Source organism: Oryzias melastigma, linkage group LG16 (assembly GCF_002922805.2).
Source record: "Oryzias melastigma strain HK-1 linkage group LG16, ASM292280v2, whole genome shotgun sequence".
In the NCBI taxonomy this organism is placed as follows: Eukaryota; Metazoa; Chordata; class Actinopteri; order Beloniformes; family Adrianichthyidae; genus Oryzias; species Oryzias melastigma.
Genome location: NC_050527.1, coordinates 29,352,132 through 29,365,350, shown reverse-complemented (window position 1 = coordinate 29,365,350; position 13,219 = coordinate 29,352,132). Strand labels below are relative to the sequence as shown.

Below are 13,219 nucleotides of genomic sequence, written 5' to 3'. Positions count from 1 at the left end.
GGAATAGGAATAATAGTAAGGCAGAATTTGGAATCTGTAAGAAAAGAATTTTAAACAGAACCGACTCCACAACCAACCTGTGCAGAACCCTGAGAACAACTTCCTCCAGAACAGATCAGATCATTACGGACACAAGAAAGCAGAACAGATTCACAAAGATGATCATAAGCCTTCTTAAGTTTTTTCTTTTTCTTTTGCACATTATATTAGTATTTTGGGTTATGGTTGCAGTGTTTTGTGTTGTCTCACTTTAAAAGTTGAATACTAAATAACTGTTTTCTGTTTTTATTATTTATTTTGTACATTTTACTTGGGAGGAAAATAAAATATTTAACATATTTTGCACTTATAAGTATAAAAACATTTTAACTGAAAGAATGTCGACATTCTTCTACTCACTTCCTTTTTGAGCACTTTGCCACTTCCTGTTTATTGCGTTTATTGAAATATTTGATTTTGGGTTTGAAAATAAAAGAAAAATCATCCATCCACCCATCCATCTTCCTGACCGCTTTGTCCCTTTCGGGGTCGCGGGGGTGCCGGAGCCTAACCCGGCTACTGAAGGGCGAAGGCGGGGTACACCCTGGACAGGTCTCCAGTCTGTTGCAGGGCCTCAATCACACACATTCACTCTCACATTCACACCTAGGGGCAATTTAGAGTCACCAATGAACCTATGAAGCATGTTTTTGGACGGTGGGAGGAAGCCGGAGTCCCCGGTGAAAACCCACGCATGCACGGGGAGAACATGCAAACTCCACACAGAAAGGTCCCAGCCGGGAGTCGAACCGGGGCCTTCTCGCTGTGAGGCGAGAGCGCTAACCACTGCGCCACCGTGCAGCCCAAAAGAAAAATCAATATAATTTAAAAAAAAAAAAAATGTATGTTTGAAAAGTAATATTAAAAACAGAATAGACTGGAGCAATAAATTACACTGAAGGGCCGGGGAGCTCAGGTATCAATAAGAAGGTGAGTGTTGTTCACTTCGTGGTATGGGATGTCAGTGATGCCATGAAGATAGACCTTCTTTTGACATTAATGCTCAGAAAATTGATCTCTAGTAAATATGAAAAGCTGTGTATCATAGTTGCCCTCACAGTCCAACACAAAGCAATGAAGCTCTGTAGCATTCAAGGGAGAACTTGTGATGTTTGTGTGTTTACTGGACAACAGCCTGCATCTCCGGTGTAAGGCAAATATTCCTTTAACATGATGTTGACATTTTTTATTCCGTCTTGCATTTTTTTTCTCGAATATATGACAAAAAGGTTAAAAACTGGAAAAAAACTGAGAGAAAGTCTTAGAAGCAGCTTTGGATTTTGAAAGGAGGTGTAAGATCACCTTGAGGTGTCTCGATAAAAGATGCCGCATTAGTCTGGCGTACATTGGCATATTTCTCTCTCTCCTTCTTATTGGTAGACATATTGCAGTACCTGGAGAACCCTGTTATCAAATATTAAAGATGTTATCTAACCCTCCAAGGCTCCAGACTCAAACAGAAGACACCCCCTCCCCCCACGCTCCTTTGGGTCTTTCACTCTCCTATTTCTTAATCTGCTTTCAAATGTCAGAAAGTTCTTAACATTTTGTTTATTCTGTTTAACAATACTTTTTCTTTTATAGTAAAACTAAAAATATTCTTACTTTTTCCCTCCTACCTATCAGGTTTATTAATGCCTCTGGGGGATACTTTACATTCTAACCTAATTCATTTACTGTCTGATTAATTTAGTGGTTAATATTTCATAATTCGGTTTGCAAAACCACCAGTTGAAGTGATTCTACTCTCACAGTTTTAACTTCCAGCTCCTCCCCTCTTCTCAGATGAGTCCCTTAAATTCTTCTTGACAGCTCAACGCACTAAATCAAATATCAAATGATTTATTATGTGCAGACGGAAAAAATATATAGGGGCTGCAGTACAAGAGCAATTAATCAATATTTAGAGTTATAAAAAATAACTCAACTGGGCTTTTTAGGGAGTAATAACTCATGGTATTTTTTCTCGCTAAGCCAGAGCTGTCTTAGTTTCTACATGGAGTTAAGGGGCCGACCCTCTGAGAGTTTAGTAATCAGATGTACGTGGAAAATGTCCATGTTTTTACTTGGAAATTTGGGCTTTTTTTCATAAAAAAAAATAATTAAAGACTTTAAAACAAGATCTACCCTTATTAATATAGATTCCATTTAATTAAATCTAAGTGAGAGTTATTTGTTCATAATAAAACACAAACATTTCATTTAACTGATATTGGTAGATATTAAACTCAGTGGGGAGTGAGGAGGCTAAAAAAAATAATTATTTTGTTGTCAGACTGCAGTTTTTGTCATTTTTTCAGGACTGAGAATCAATAAAAAAATTAGCTAAATAATCACAAACCTGGAAAGAAATTAATCGCAATTAATCCCAATTGATTAATTTATGTTTATAAAAATGAACGCGTTAATTCTTTTTGATTGTTCACATGCATTAGCGCATTAACATTCACAGCCTTGCATTTTTTAACCAAAACATTTTCAAAGCCTAATTTTCCAACAATATTTGTTTTTAATCAACTCTTTGATGTCTGAATTTATTTTCTGCTAGGAAATAAAAAGGTAATTTGTGTTTTTGATTTTAAGTTTCTGCTAAATTAAGGTCATTTTGGAGTCGAAGTGGTTTGATGCATATTTACGATAAGATAAGATAAGATAAAGATACTTTATTGATCCCTGCCATCCCATTACATCAGTCGGTGTCAAGGTGTTAAACCAATAAGCCTTTTAAGATTAAGATTAAGATTTTTTATGCAAATCTTGAAAGCGAGAGCTTCTCCTCTCTTGTCATGTTTCACAACCATGCCTCAGCTTCTACCTGTTTCCCTCTGATTGGCTCATGTCATTCTCCAGCTCAGTCAGACTTATGTCCGTCAGTGCCAGATCCTAGTGGTGTTTCCTGCTGCGCTCCATTTTATGTTCACATCAGGTTCACATTGCTGATCCACTCTGGAGCGGCCGTGGTGCAGCAGAAAGGCGGTCGACCTCTGACTGGTAGATTACAGATTTGATTCCCGCCTTGGCCACCCACGTGTTACTTGCCTCTGGTGGAAGGTTGGTGCAAGTGTTTGACAGCGGAGCCACCACCAGTGTGTGAATGTGTGTGTTAATGTGTAAATGGGTATGTGACTGTAAAGCGCTTTAGGTTTTCAACAAAGGTAAAAAAACTAAGTGCGGGCATACAACATCACCACTGACCCTGTTTGTCCTACACCCATTGGCATAAACCCAGCCAACACCCTCATAACCAGAGCGATTCCTGTCGTTGACCACACCCCTCCCATCTCTTCAGCATGCCTTCATTGCTACTTATTGGAATTCCTCTTGGAGGATTCTGGTTAGAAACCCTTCAAGATCCTCTTCATGGTCATGGCCCTCTCAATCCATCACTAATCTGAATTTTTCCCTTCTACCTACCCCTACTTTTAACCCTCCAAACGGAGAGTTATGAGAATATAGTGTCTCATAATTTGGACGTTAAAAAGGTCATACTAAACAAAGTCATGAATTTCATTGAAATGTATACTTGTGTGTTTCAGAGTGCACCCATGTGAAGAAAAGCTCTTGTCCTCGGTTTTCCCTTGCGAGGTTCTGTATCCCTCTGCTTGGAGGATGGGATTTTAAAATAAAATATTTCGGAAACCACTGGCACTATAAATTCCATACAAATGGAGGGTAAGGGAGAAGGGAAGAATTCGAATTGGCCCTAAAACTTACCATTAAGCTTCAAGTCAATTTTCATAAGCCTTAATCACGGGTGGATTTGGGCTGTTTTTGGGGCGAAAAATGGACAGACCTGTGCAGGACATGGAGGTGACCCTAACAAAATATCAAGGTCGTAAGTCCATAGAGACAAAAATTATTTTGCACATTTTTTTTCTACGGCTATGCTCCGAACAACAAGTTGTAGCAAACGCTTGTGCAACACATAAGTAAAGGTGAAACAGTTATGACATGCATGGACTTTTCAGTTATTCAAGACCCCAATATTCCTCATACTACACAACAAACCTGTGAGTGCTGTTTATATGTTAAGTCTGAGTTCCTTGTGTGCAGCTTACCAATACTTTACGATACATTTACTAGATCCACAACAATCAAGCATTCCATTGCAAGACTTACCTGCGCTCCCCTTAAGATGAGGCCACATATATCATCTTCTACGGGCCTGAATAACCCAAAAAAAAAACCCATACAGGCTCATGTGACTAAGGCTTAGGGCTACAATATCCCTCTGTGATCCTCCATATATTATTTTATTACTCTGATCCTCCTGAAACATAGAGACTGCAGCCCAGCTACTAACATTAACATAAAAAACGATCCTACTCTCAATGAGTGGTTTCTGGATCATCCGTCTTTTATCATCTCTACATTTGTCTGCACCATCATAAACCTTTTTTTTTCCTTTAATTGTTTTGTTCTGAGAAGAGAAATGAAGGCAGTGTGAGTCCGTTTATTTTGCATGAAGCATAGCAGATTGCATCCAGACTCTAAATATTCATGCTGCGTTCTCTGCCGTCCGCTGGCATTTCCACCTGAACAGATTTTCTTCAGCGCGGGAATGTTTGTCACTGAATTTTTAAGGAGCTTTTATTTAATCTTATCGGAGACTAAGTGGAACAGTGAAAACAGTGACAGTCCTGTGCTGCAGAAATGTGGTTTTGCAGGAACAAAGAAATCCTCTCCTGGTTGTCTTCTACTAAGAACCAATATTTCAGGCTAATGTAATATGTTCTACCAATTTGCATTTTATATGTGCTGTAAATCACTGCATGATATGCCTTTTTTTCCATCTGGAATGGATAGCGATTGCCGTTTTACATCTTGTGAAAATAAGGTAACAACTCTTTAGAATAAAGCACAGGCATACACAAAGTCTCATTGGGGAAGTGGCTTTCAATTAAAATATTGGAAGGTTTTTATTGAAACAAATGCTCGGAATTTCTCTTCCTTAATAACCTCCCGTCCTAATGGCTGAGAAGACAAGGGATTAACCAGCAATCAATATCTCCAGTGCTTTAGCTCGGGAGGTTTTTTTCCTCCTTTTGCTTGTAGGCCTGTGTCATTAAACCCAATCAGTGTTTCTGGCTAATTTTAATGTAAGACTAATGGCTTTACAGTTTGTGTTTACACGGTTAATTCAGGTCAATGCTGCTTTAATCATTGCTGTGAAAAAATTTGGTGTGAAAGCAGAGGCTCTTTCTTCAGTGAATAGACAACCTGCCAGAAGTGAGGGATGGAAATGGGAGGAAATAGGAAGTGTTTGTGTGTGTTTTTGTTACCTCAAAAGCAAACCATCCTCGAGCTCAAGCTTGAATCTGCCACTGAGAACAAAATAGAAATCGGCCTCGTGGTGAACAACTGGGGTTCTGTCAAACTGCTAGAGACCCAGCTGTGCCATCTTCATTCCACTTTCACCTCTCCTTTGTCTTGTTTCGCCCTGAGCTTGTTGTTGTTGTTTTTCTTTATCCCCCGTTTCTGAGATGATCCCGAACCCCTCACGTTTAATAATGATCCTTGATTCAGGGTGCTTCGCAGGTCCATGAAGTTGTTTTTTTCCACAAAGTGCAGGAAGTTTCATAGTATTTGTCCCACTTATTGTAAATGGCTAAAATGTGGCACACAGTTCGCCAAAAGTACTGATTAAACATTTTGTTCAAAGGTCTGTAATCTGAGACTCCAGAACCAAACGTGTCTCTTTTTTACTCCTCCGTTGATACTCTCTGCTTAAAGACAAATACAAATTTGTTCAACCCATGGACAAACACTTACAGGAAGCAGAGGAGATGCCTCTCCTCATGGGCTACAGACTACAGTACACTTATGCCTCCTGACTGGACTCAAGTGAGCGTTTCCATTGTGTTGGGCCATCAAGGTGTCAGGTGACTCCTCCTGCTCTTCACAAAAACTCTGACAACTCAAGACACTTGTATGAAACAAGCCAATAGTGCTCCAACAATCCATCAAGTAATGCGGCTTTAAATCAAACTCTTGCAAAAGAATTCTGCTAGATTTTGGAGGGTTCTCCACTTTAGAAAATCAATTCAAATTCAAGGTTTGTAAGTGTTTTTAAGTGTAAATTTTGGTCCAAAGAATACAGCAACTGTCACTTTGTTAGTTCTAAATAATTAAAAAAAAAATGTTGGCTAATGAGCTCCAACAACTATAAAACACATTTTTCCTTTATTTATTTCTTTTTTTCATCTGCTGACATTACACTGCCTACTCCTACATTTGTGATATGTGAGATGATCACATATTACACAGAGTGACTTTTATTTTGAAATGAAGTCATGTGAAACTTTTTCCTTTTGCAGTATGTAGCAGATTCTCTTAAAATTCCAGCCTTCATTAATGCCCTTAAGCCTCATTCAGTCAAGTCTCCAATACCAACCCTGTTTCTGCCTTGGACCAAGCTCAAGATGCCCTACCTGTTTCCTCTGTGGATTTTAGTCTTTAGACCCGGACTGTCCCTGTGGATCAGACTTTTAGATTTTTCCTCTGTATTCTGCTCTTCTGAATGCCTGGAGTTTGGATCCGCTTCTATCCCTGACTATGTTTTTGCCTGCCACCTGTCTGTTTGTCTGCTTTCCAGCATTTAGGCTTCACCGTGATAAAATAGTGCCTCTTTATTCCTGGTTCTGTCGGTTTGAGGGTTGTCCAATCTGTTGAAAATTTCAAACTTGGACTGAAGAAAAGTTGTTGAAATTTCATGCAGACATTATTCACAACAGCCAAATATCTCTGCACTCCAGTTCCAGTGTGTTCCTGCATACTTGAATCATTTGGCCTGGTTTCCATGTTGGAGGTATGGCTTTTTGGCTGCAACTTTCCAAGAAGAAACTTCTGGCTAGACTTCTCAGGACAGTAGATAGGTGCACCTGGATCTGACTGGTTTCTGCCAATTTTGAGCTGATACCTTGAAGTGTCTTTCAGGTGCTGGATAACTTGGGCAAACACTGCATGTACGATCCTCAACATTTCTTTGTGCTTCTTTATAAGAGCTTGAACATCTTGAACCTGCTTTGAAGTCTTTAGGATTTTCTTTACTGATGCAGTGAAACTCCCTTGTGTCTTGAAGTGTTTAGACCTAACATGACATGAAATTGTCTTTTATTGCTTTATCTTTATAGTAGAGCCCGGCTGTTCCATTCTCACTGAATTTGAAGCTTCCTACACAGATGTTTCTGTTTCACTTCATGGCTGGATTTCAATCTCCGTGTGACAGTGATGATCATCAGCATCTGGTCCACACATTCTCACTCTCAACTCGTCACATATGACTGTATGGTTTGGGTCCCCTCCTCGTCACTTTTTGATGTTTTTGGATGTCCCCAACTTGTTGTTTTTTGAAGTGCTGGCTGATCCCATTAAGTCAGGGGTCCCTAACCCTTGGGACGTGGTACTGGATGGGCTATTGGATGCAGAACCAGTACCAGGTTAGGGTACCGGTATCAGTATCGGTCCGCGTCCTGAGGGTTGGGATTCCATGATTAGTGAATGCATTTGTTCCCTGTCTGCCCGGAATCAAGTGGCCCTTGGACTGGTACCGGTACACAGCCCAGAAGTTTGGGATCCCTGATTTAATGGGAACAGCCAACATGTCAAGTTAAGGACACCCAAAACGTCCAAAAGTGACATGGAGGGAACCCGAACCATACATCCATGTATGACAAATTGGGAGTGAGAATGCGTTGACTTGGTAGAATTAGTTGTTCAAATGCCTGATTAAACCCTAAAATCCCAGACTGAGTAAGTGTGGGGCGTTCAAGAATGTGGAGAATATATGTTATGGAACATTTACCCTATCTAGTGCATGTACTCACAGTTGAAAGAAACTTGGTGTGAAAGGTCAAAGCAATGCAAATCTTGCTCCATCTTGCTTTTTTGTTCGCTCGATTTACATATTGTAAATATTGTAAATTGTAAATTGATAAAAATAAACAGTCATTATGTGTATTTATATGAATCCATTCTTTCTTTACATTTTTTCTGCATACATTTTCTGTCGTATATAAAATATTTTTGAGAACTCTAATAGGAATTTCAATGATTTTGGCTGATTGAAAATAAATCATCATGAAAAAATCTGTAGTTTTTCAGTCTATTTTCAGTATTGGTGTTCACACTTTGCATCTGTGTATATTTTGAAAACAGTTAAAATCCCAACTCCACACAGAAGAGGATTTAATTACATAAACAGTCGTATTTGACAGGCTAGATCTGAGCCCAAACTCATCAAAAAGTCAGATATTTATCCGTGCAATATAGAAAAATCAATAGGATATCCAACCTTTTGTTGACTTTGTTCTTTTCAAAGACAGACGTGTGGCCGTGCAAAGGATATGAGAAAATTTGGGTGTATTTATAGATTTGTTTTTGGCCTTTTGTACAAGTCAAGACACTGTGATTGGAAACATGTTGTAATCAATATGTCCTGGGATTATGAAGAACAATAACTCAAAGTGGCCTTTGATCAAACTTGGGCGGGAGGTCCGTCCTTGGTGCTGCGAAAACAAACATCCCCCCTGCGTCTCGTAACTCTCCCATTATTACTGGAATGATGATTTGATATTGATTAGGCTTCATGAGAGCCCACCCCTCATCCAGCTTATTGTTCTATAGGACGGAGTGAAGGTTGGTCCTCCCAAGTCTCATGGCCTTGTGAAAGCTGCAGTATCTGCTGTTATGGCTGCATGGGAGCCCGTGCCCTGAATCTACGATGTGGCTCTCGACACAGGCAACACATTGTGCAGCCGGTGATAAAGCAGTTATTTCCCATGGCCCTGCGGACCGAAACAAAAGATATCCATCTCAGTTGTTGATATATCTGTGTTTCTCTTATTTCTCTTGTTGTCTGGGCTTTTGTTTTGGGTCGGCAGATGTGTAATGGGCTGATTAGCAATTAATCCATCTGTCACCGAAGGGAAAGCACAGCTATAGACTTTGCAGGGCACTCGGCGCTCTTTAGAAAGTTGCTCTTAACATGGCGGTCGTCTGCGCACGAGGTCAACGCAAGTGTGTGCATTAGCCGCTCAGTCACATCTGTTCATAGTGTGTTTGTGCTCACTTTTGCAGGTGCTGATCGAGGCCACTGTTTCCAGGGAGCGTCAAGGTTACATCGCTGTAGATGACATCATGGTCCTCAACTACCCCTGCTGTAAGTGCCAAGTTTGACTGGATTCTAGCTTTCAAATACACTAAATAAATGAAAACTATACTGATCGGAAGGTATAAAATTGCTTTAACTTACATCAGATTCACTTTTTTTCTTCCATTTTAATTGTTGTAAGCATCAATAATTTTGCCTTTTTTTTCTTTGGATAAAAAAAATTGATTGAAATTTAGAAAAAATGTTAACTATTCACTACTGAACAATGTTACTCTGTGCTATTGTTTGAGAAAAGCAAAAGTACAGAAAGAGAATGCATGAAAATGAAACAGTTCTGCCCCCATCATAATGTTGAATCACATTTATAAAAATCGACTTTAATAAATTATATCAGATTTTTTTGAGGCATTTTAATCAGGTTAAAGTTAACATTATGACTTTTTCGATGTACTTGGGTCATTCCATTATCCAGTTTTCCACTTGTTTTTCTACTTTCATATGTAACTTTAATGTTGTCTTTAGAGTTATGATACTGTATAATTTTTCGGCCCTCTCGCTGATCCTAAGATTTTCAAGTCATTAATGTAAAACACGACCAAACTGTTTGACCTTCAAACCGCTGTGCTTAACAACTGGTACGAGGTATTTATGTAGATGCTCTCTTTGGTTTGGATGTTTCCCACAAACATCGTGTCTTAGATTACAGTTCATGCTTTGTTTGTTGAAGGATCATTTTCCCAGAGGTGTTGTGCTTTTCTTTGAGGTCATCTTTGAAAACTTTCAAACTTTTGCATACTTGACCCTGTTTGTTACTCAGTATGTGAAAAAGAAGCAAGGGTGCATTTGTTTTATAACAGTTCTCATTGGTGATCACCTGATCACCTGCCAACAAAAAACGGTTGACTGGGAGGAGTCAGATTTGTGTGAATTGACAATTGAAATCGTGACCATCAGAAGAGTCTGGTTTACATAGTTAATCATTATGGGATTTCTTTTTGGGGAACCAAGATGTATGTTTACCTTAATTTAGAAATTTCCTGTTACTTTAAAAACCCTCTCTTGTGTGTCCTTGGTAAACAAGGTGGTGCCAGCAGTCAGGACACTAGCTTATATGCTCATATGCTAATTTGGGAACTAATATGTATAAAAATAAACACTAGGTGCTTCTTTGTATTCTCAACAGTGGTTGATCCTCTATGCTGCACAATTCCCACATCAAGTTTGCGTCTGTAGCCTTTCTTTTGATGGGTCAAATCCTCTGCTGGACAAAAATGTTTTCATTTGATGCTCCAGATGCATAAGGGGGGAGCCACTGTCCAAAGTTTCTAGCCTGCGTGTGAATCACAGGCGCTTTTATCGATACTTCTGTCTCTTTAGCCTCATTTCCACCGATCGGTTCCTACAGTATTTTGAGCAGTTCCAATGTAAAATGGACCAATTAAACAGTTCCCTCGTCCATTGTTTGGTCCACAGAAAAATAGAACAGGACGGTTGGGGCGGAGCCCCTTTTGCTACCCACTGATTGGCAGAAAGTGATGAAGACTTTCGAAAGCACTAATATAGCACTAAGCTAGCGTTTCAGTTTTCCTCTTTGTGGCAGTATTCTTCTTTCTAACAACAATAAATTCCTGTAAAGCATGATTTACAAAAAGTAAAGCAACAAAAAGATGAGCTGCTGGATGACCTCCATTGTTGCTTTTCTAGTCGTCGTACGACAATAACGCAATGACACGCTAGCGGTCAACACCACACATGCACTATGAAAACAAACTCAGTGGGAGTGAGGCTTAACTGAATGGAAACAAATTAACTGGACCGTACCGTACTCCTCTCCAGACCGGACTGTACCGACCCGCTTAGTGGAGACGAGGCTTTTGTGTTTGAGGACTTTTTGTCCCACATTAATCCGAGGAAGAAAAAAAATGCTAGTATCTATTGTTACTTTCTCAATACAAATATTAAAATTATCATAGAGTTAATACAGAGAACAATCAGATGTCCTCCATGCTGGTTTTGGACTCTGATCACATCATCAACAGGTCACAGGCCAAAGCTGAGTCTCTGATTGGTTGGAACGATGTGTCTTCTTTCCCAAAGTTCAAATATTTCTACTTTGGACGCACTGGGTCACCCAAATCAAACATTGAAACTGGACGCCTCTGACGATGAAAAAAATACAAAATAATATTTGACTGCACGCCACGTAAAAAAACTCAAATGTTTTACAAAATACGATGATTGGCAGATATTGGGTGTAGGAAAACCGGCTCCGAAATGACACAGTATGCTACATTTTCTACAATAATGAACCCCTGCTTTAGCTCTATCGTAGAGTTTAAGTCTCTAAATGGCTGTAAACTTTTAGTGCCATCTCCAAAAGCTTCCTAAATTTCATATTTTGTGAAAATCCGTCCAGTTTTGAGACAAATGCCACTGTTTTTTTCTGAGGACTTCTCCTGGTAAGTGGTGTGTTTTAAAGCTAGGTGAAATTGCCCTCCCTGCAGGGTGGATTTGTTTTTTTCCTCCCCCAAATGGCTCTCTTTAGCACAGGACATTTGGAGGCAGGTCAGAAAAAAAGAAGTGCAGCAGTTCACCGTGTTGTAGCCCTGAAGTGTCTGGTGTAAAACACTGTCACCAAGACCCCTGAGCTTAATACCCCAGCAAAGCCGCTGTCAGTGGCACGCTAACATTGCAGGGCACTACTGAACACAAGGTCTCAGGTGACTGTGTTTACCCCGTACGGCCCACTCCGCTGTCAGCTGAAGCCACCTTGAAGGAATTTTCCTCTCATATGCTTTATTTTATTCTTAGTAATATTAATTTGTCCCCTCTCTGTCCCAAGAGACGTGTGGTGATCACAGACACGCCGCAGAGGATACCTCCTGTGATTTAATCAAATGAACGACGACTAGGAGATTGGGTTGCACTTATATTGTACACACAGCTCCCAGAAGGCCACCCCGTTACTCCGAGACACAGCAGATGGCTTCTCCTGACTGCTCCCACTGAAGCCATTAAATAATTAAGGCTCTCATCAAGACCTGAGCACGCCTTCTGATGTGGCACCAGGCCAGTCTGCATCATTCGGCACCAAAAAAACCAAGAAAGCCGAGGGAAAGTGTCACACAGTTAAAAATAGAACCAACTTAAACATTTTCTTTCCCTCATTACCAATTCCTGTTAAAGCGTAGTTGACATTTCCATTGTATTCTCCTGAGTCGCAGGCTTTGACTCTGAAACCAGTGTTGCAGTTCAATGAAATATTTATCACGCTAAAGAGTCCTGAGGATAAGATCTGACACATTTAGCCGTACAACAGTGCAGCTCCAGACAACTGTAGGGTGTGTTATTTCCACATGCATCCATTTTAGTGTTTGTTTACTGTATGTTTGGCTCTCAAACATGAATAATGAATTATCCTGAGGCGGGAAAGTCAGTCAAAGGAAACGTGGCCACATGTGGGTACCAATGCAAAGCCTCCCCTTTTACTTACTCACACAAACACACTCCAGAAATTGACAAAATCGCAACTGGGTGTTGTGCAAAACCAAGCAAGACACAAGTGACCCCAAACATTAGTTCTCCCTGATGTACCAGCTTTTCAGCTGCTTTGCCATCTCAGTCTGTCAGTCTTATGGAGTGACACGTCAACTTGTCCTACCCGGTTTCTCAGAGATGACTGGCAACGCTGCTGGCATTTACCCAGTGATTTGGCTCTGCAGGGGTTTGCTTTTCTCTTCTCTATTGTTGGAGTTGGGTGAGAGGTTCACTCCCACACACTGACTCATTGGCAGCTCCGCACAGAATGCTACAACATAATTAGTAATATTGAGGACAGACGACGCTCACTTAGTGAGTTTTTCTTTAGAAAACTTAAAGTTTGTGTTAATCTCTTGATTGATGTTGCTTCTTCTCAAAGGGTTTTTGCAATTTACCGCACATTGATCCTGTTCACACATGTCTGTTTTTGTCCTTTGCAATAAAGAAATTGCATTTGTATGTAAACATGTTGGGGTTACTCAATAGATATCCAGTGCTTGTCTCATTTTAGTGAATTTATACGATTTG

The 13,219-nt window shown here is 40.0% G+C and overlaps 1 protein-coding gene across 4 annotated transcripts in view; it reads left to right on the top strand.

The window, feature by feature from the left end:
- The window catches only part of LOC112140501 (protein tyrosine phosphatase receptor type U), a 268,959-nt gene that overhangs the window by 148,486 nt on the left and 107,254 nt on the right, over positions 1 to 13,219 (top strand). For all 4 annotated transcript variants that reach the window (XM_024263482.2, XM_024263485.2, XM_024263484.2 and 1 more), the window contains exon 4: positions 9,118 to 9,199. In XM_024263482.2, coding sequence (XP_024119250.1) covers positions 9,118 to 9,199 — 82 coding nt within the window. The remainder of the gene's footprint in view (positions 1 to 9,117; positions 9,200 to 13,219) is intronic.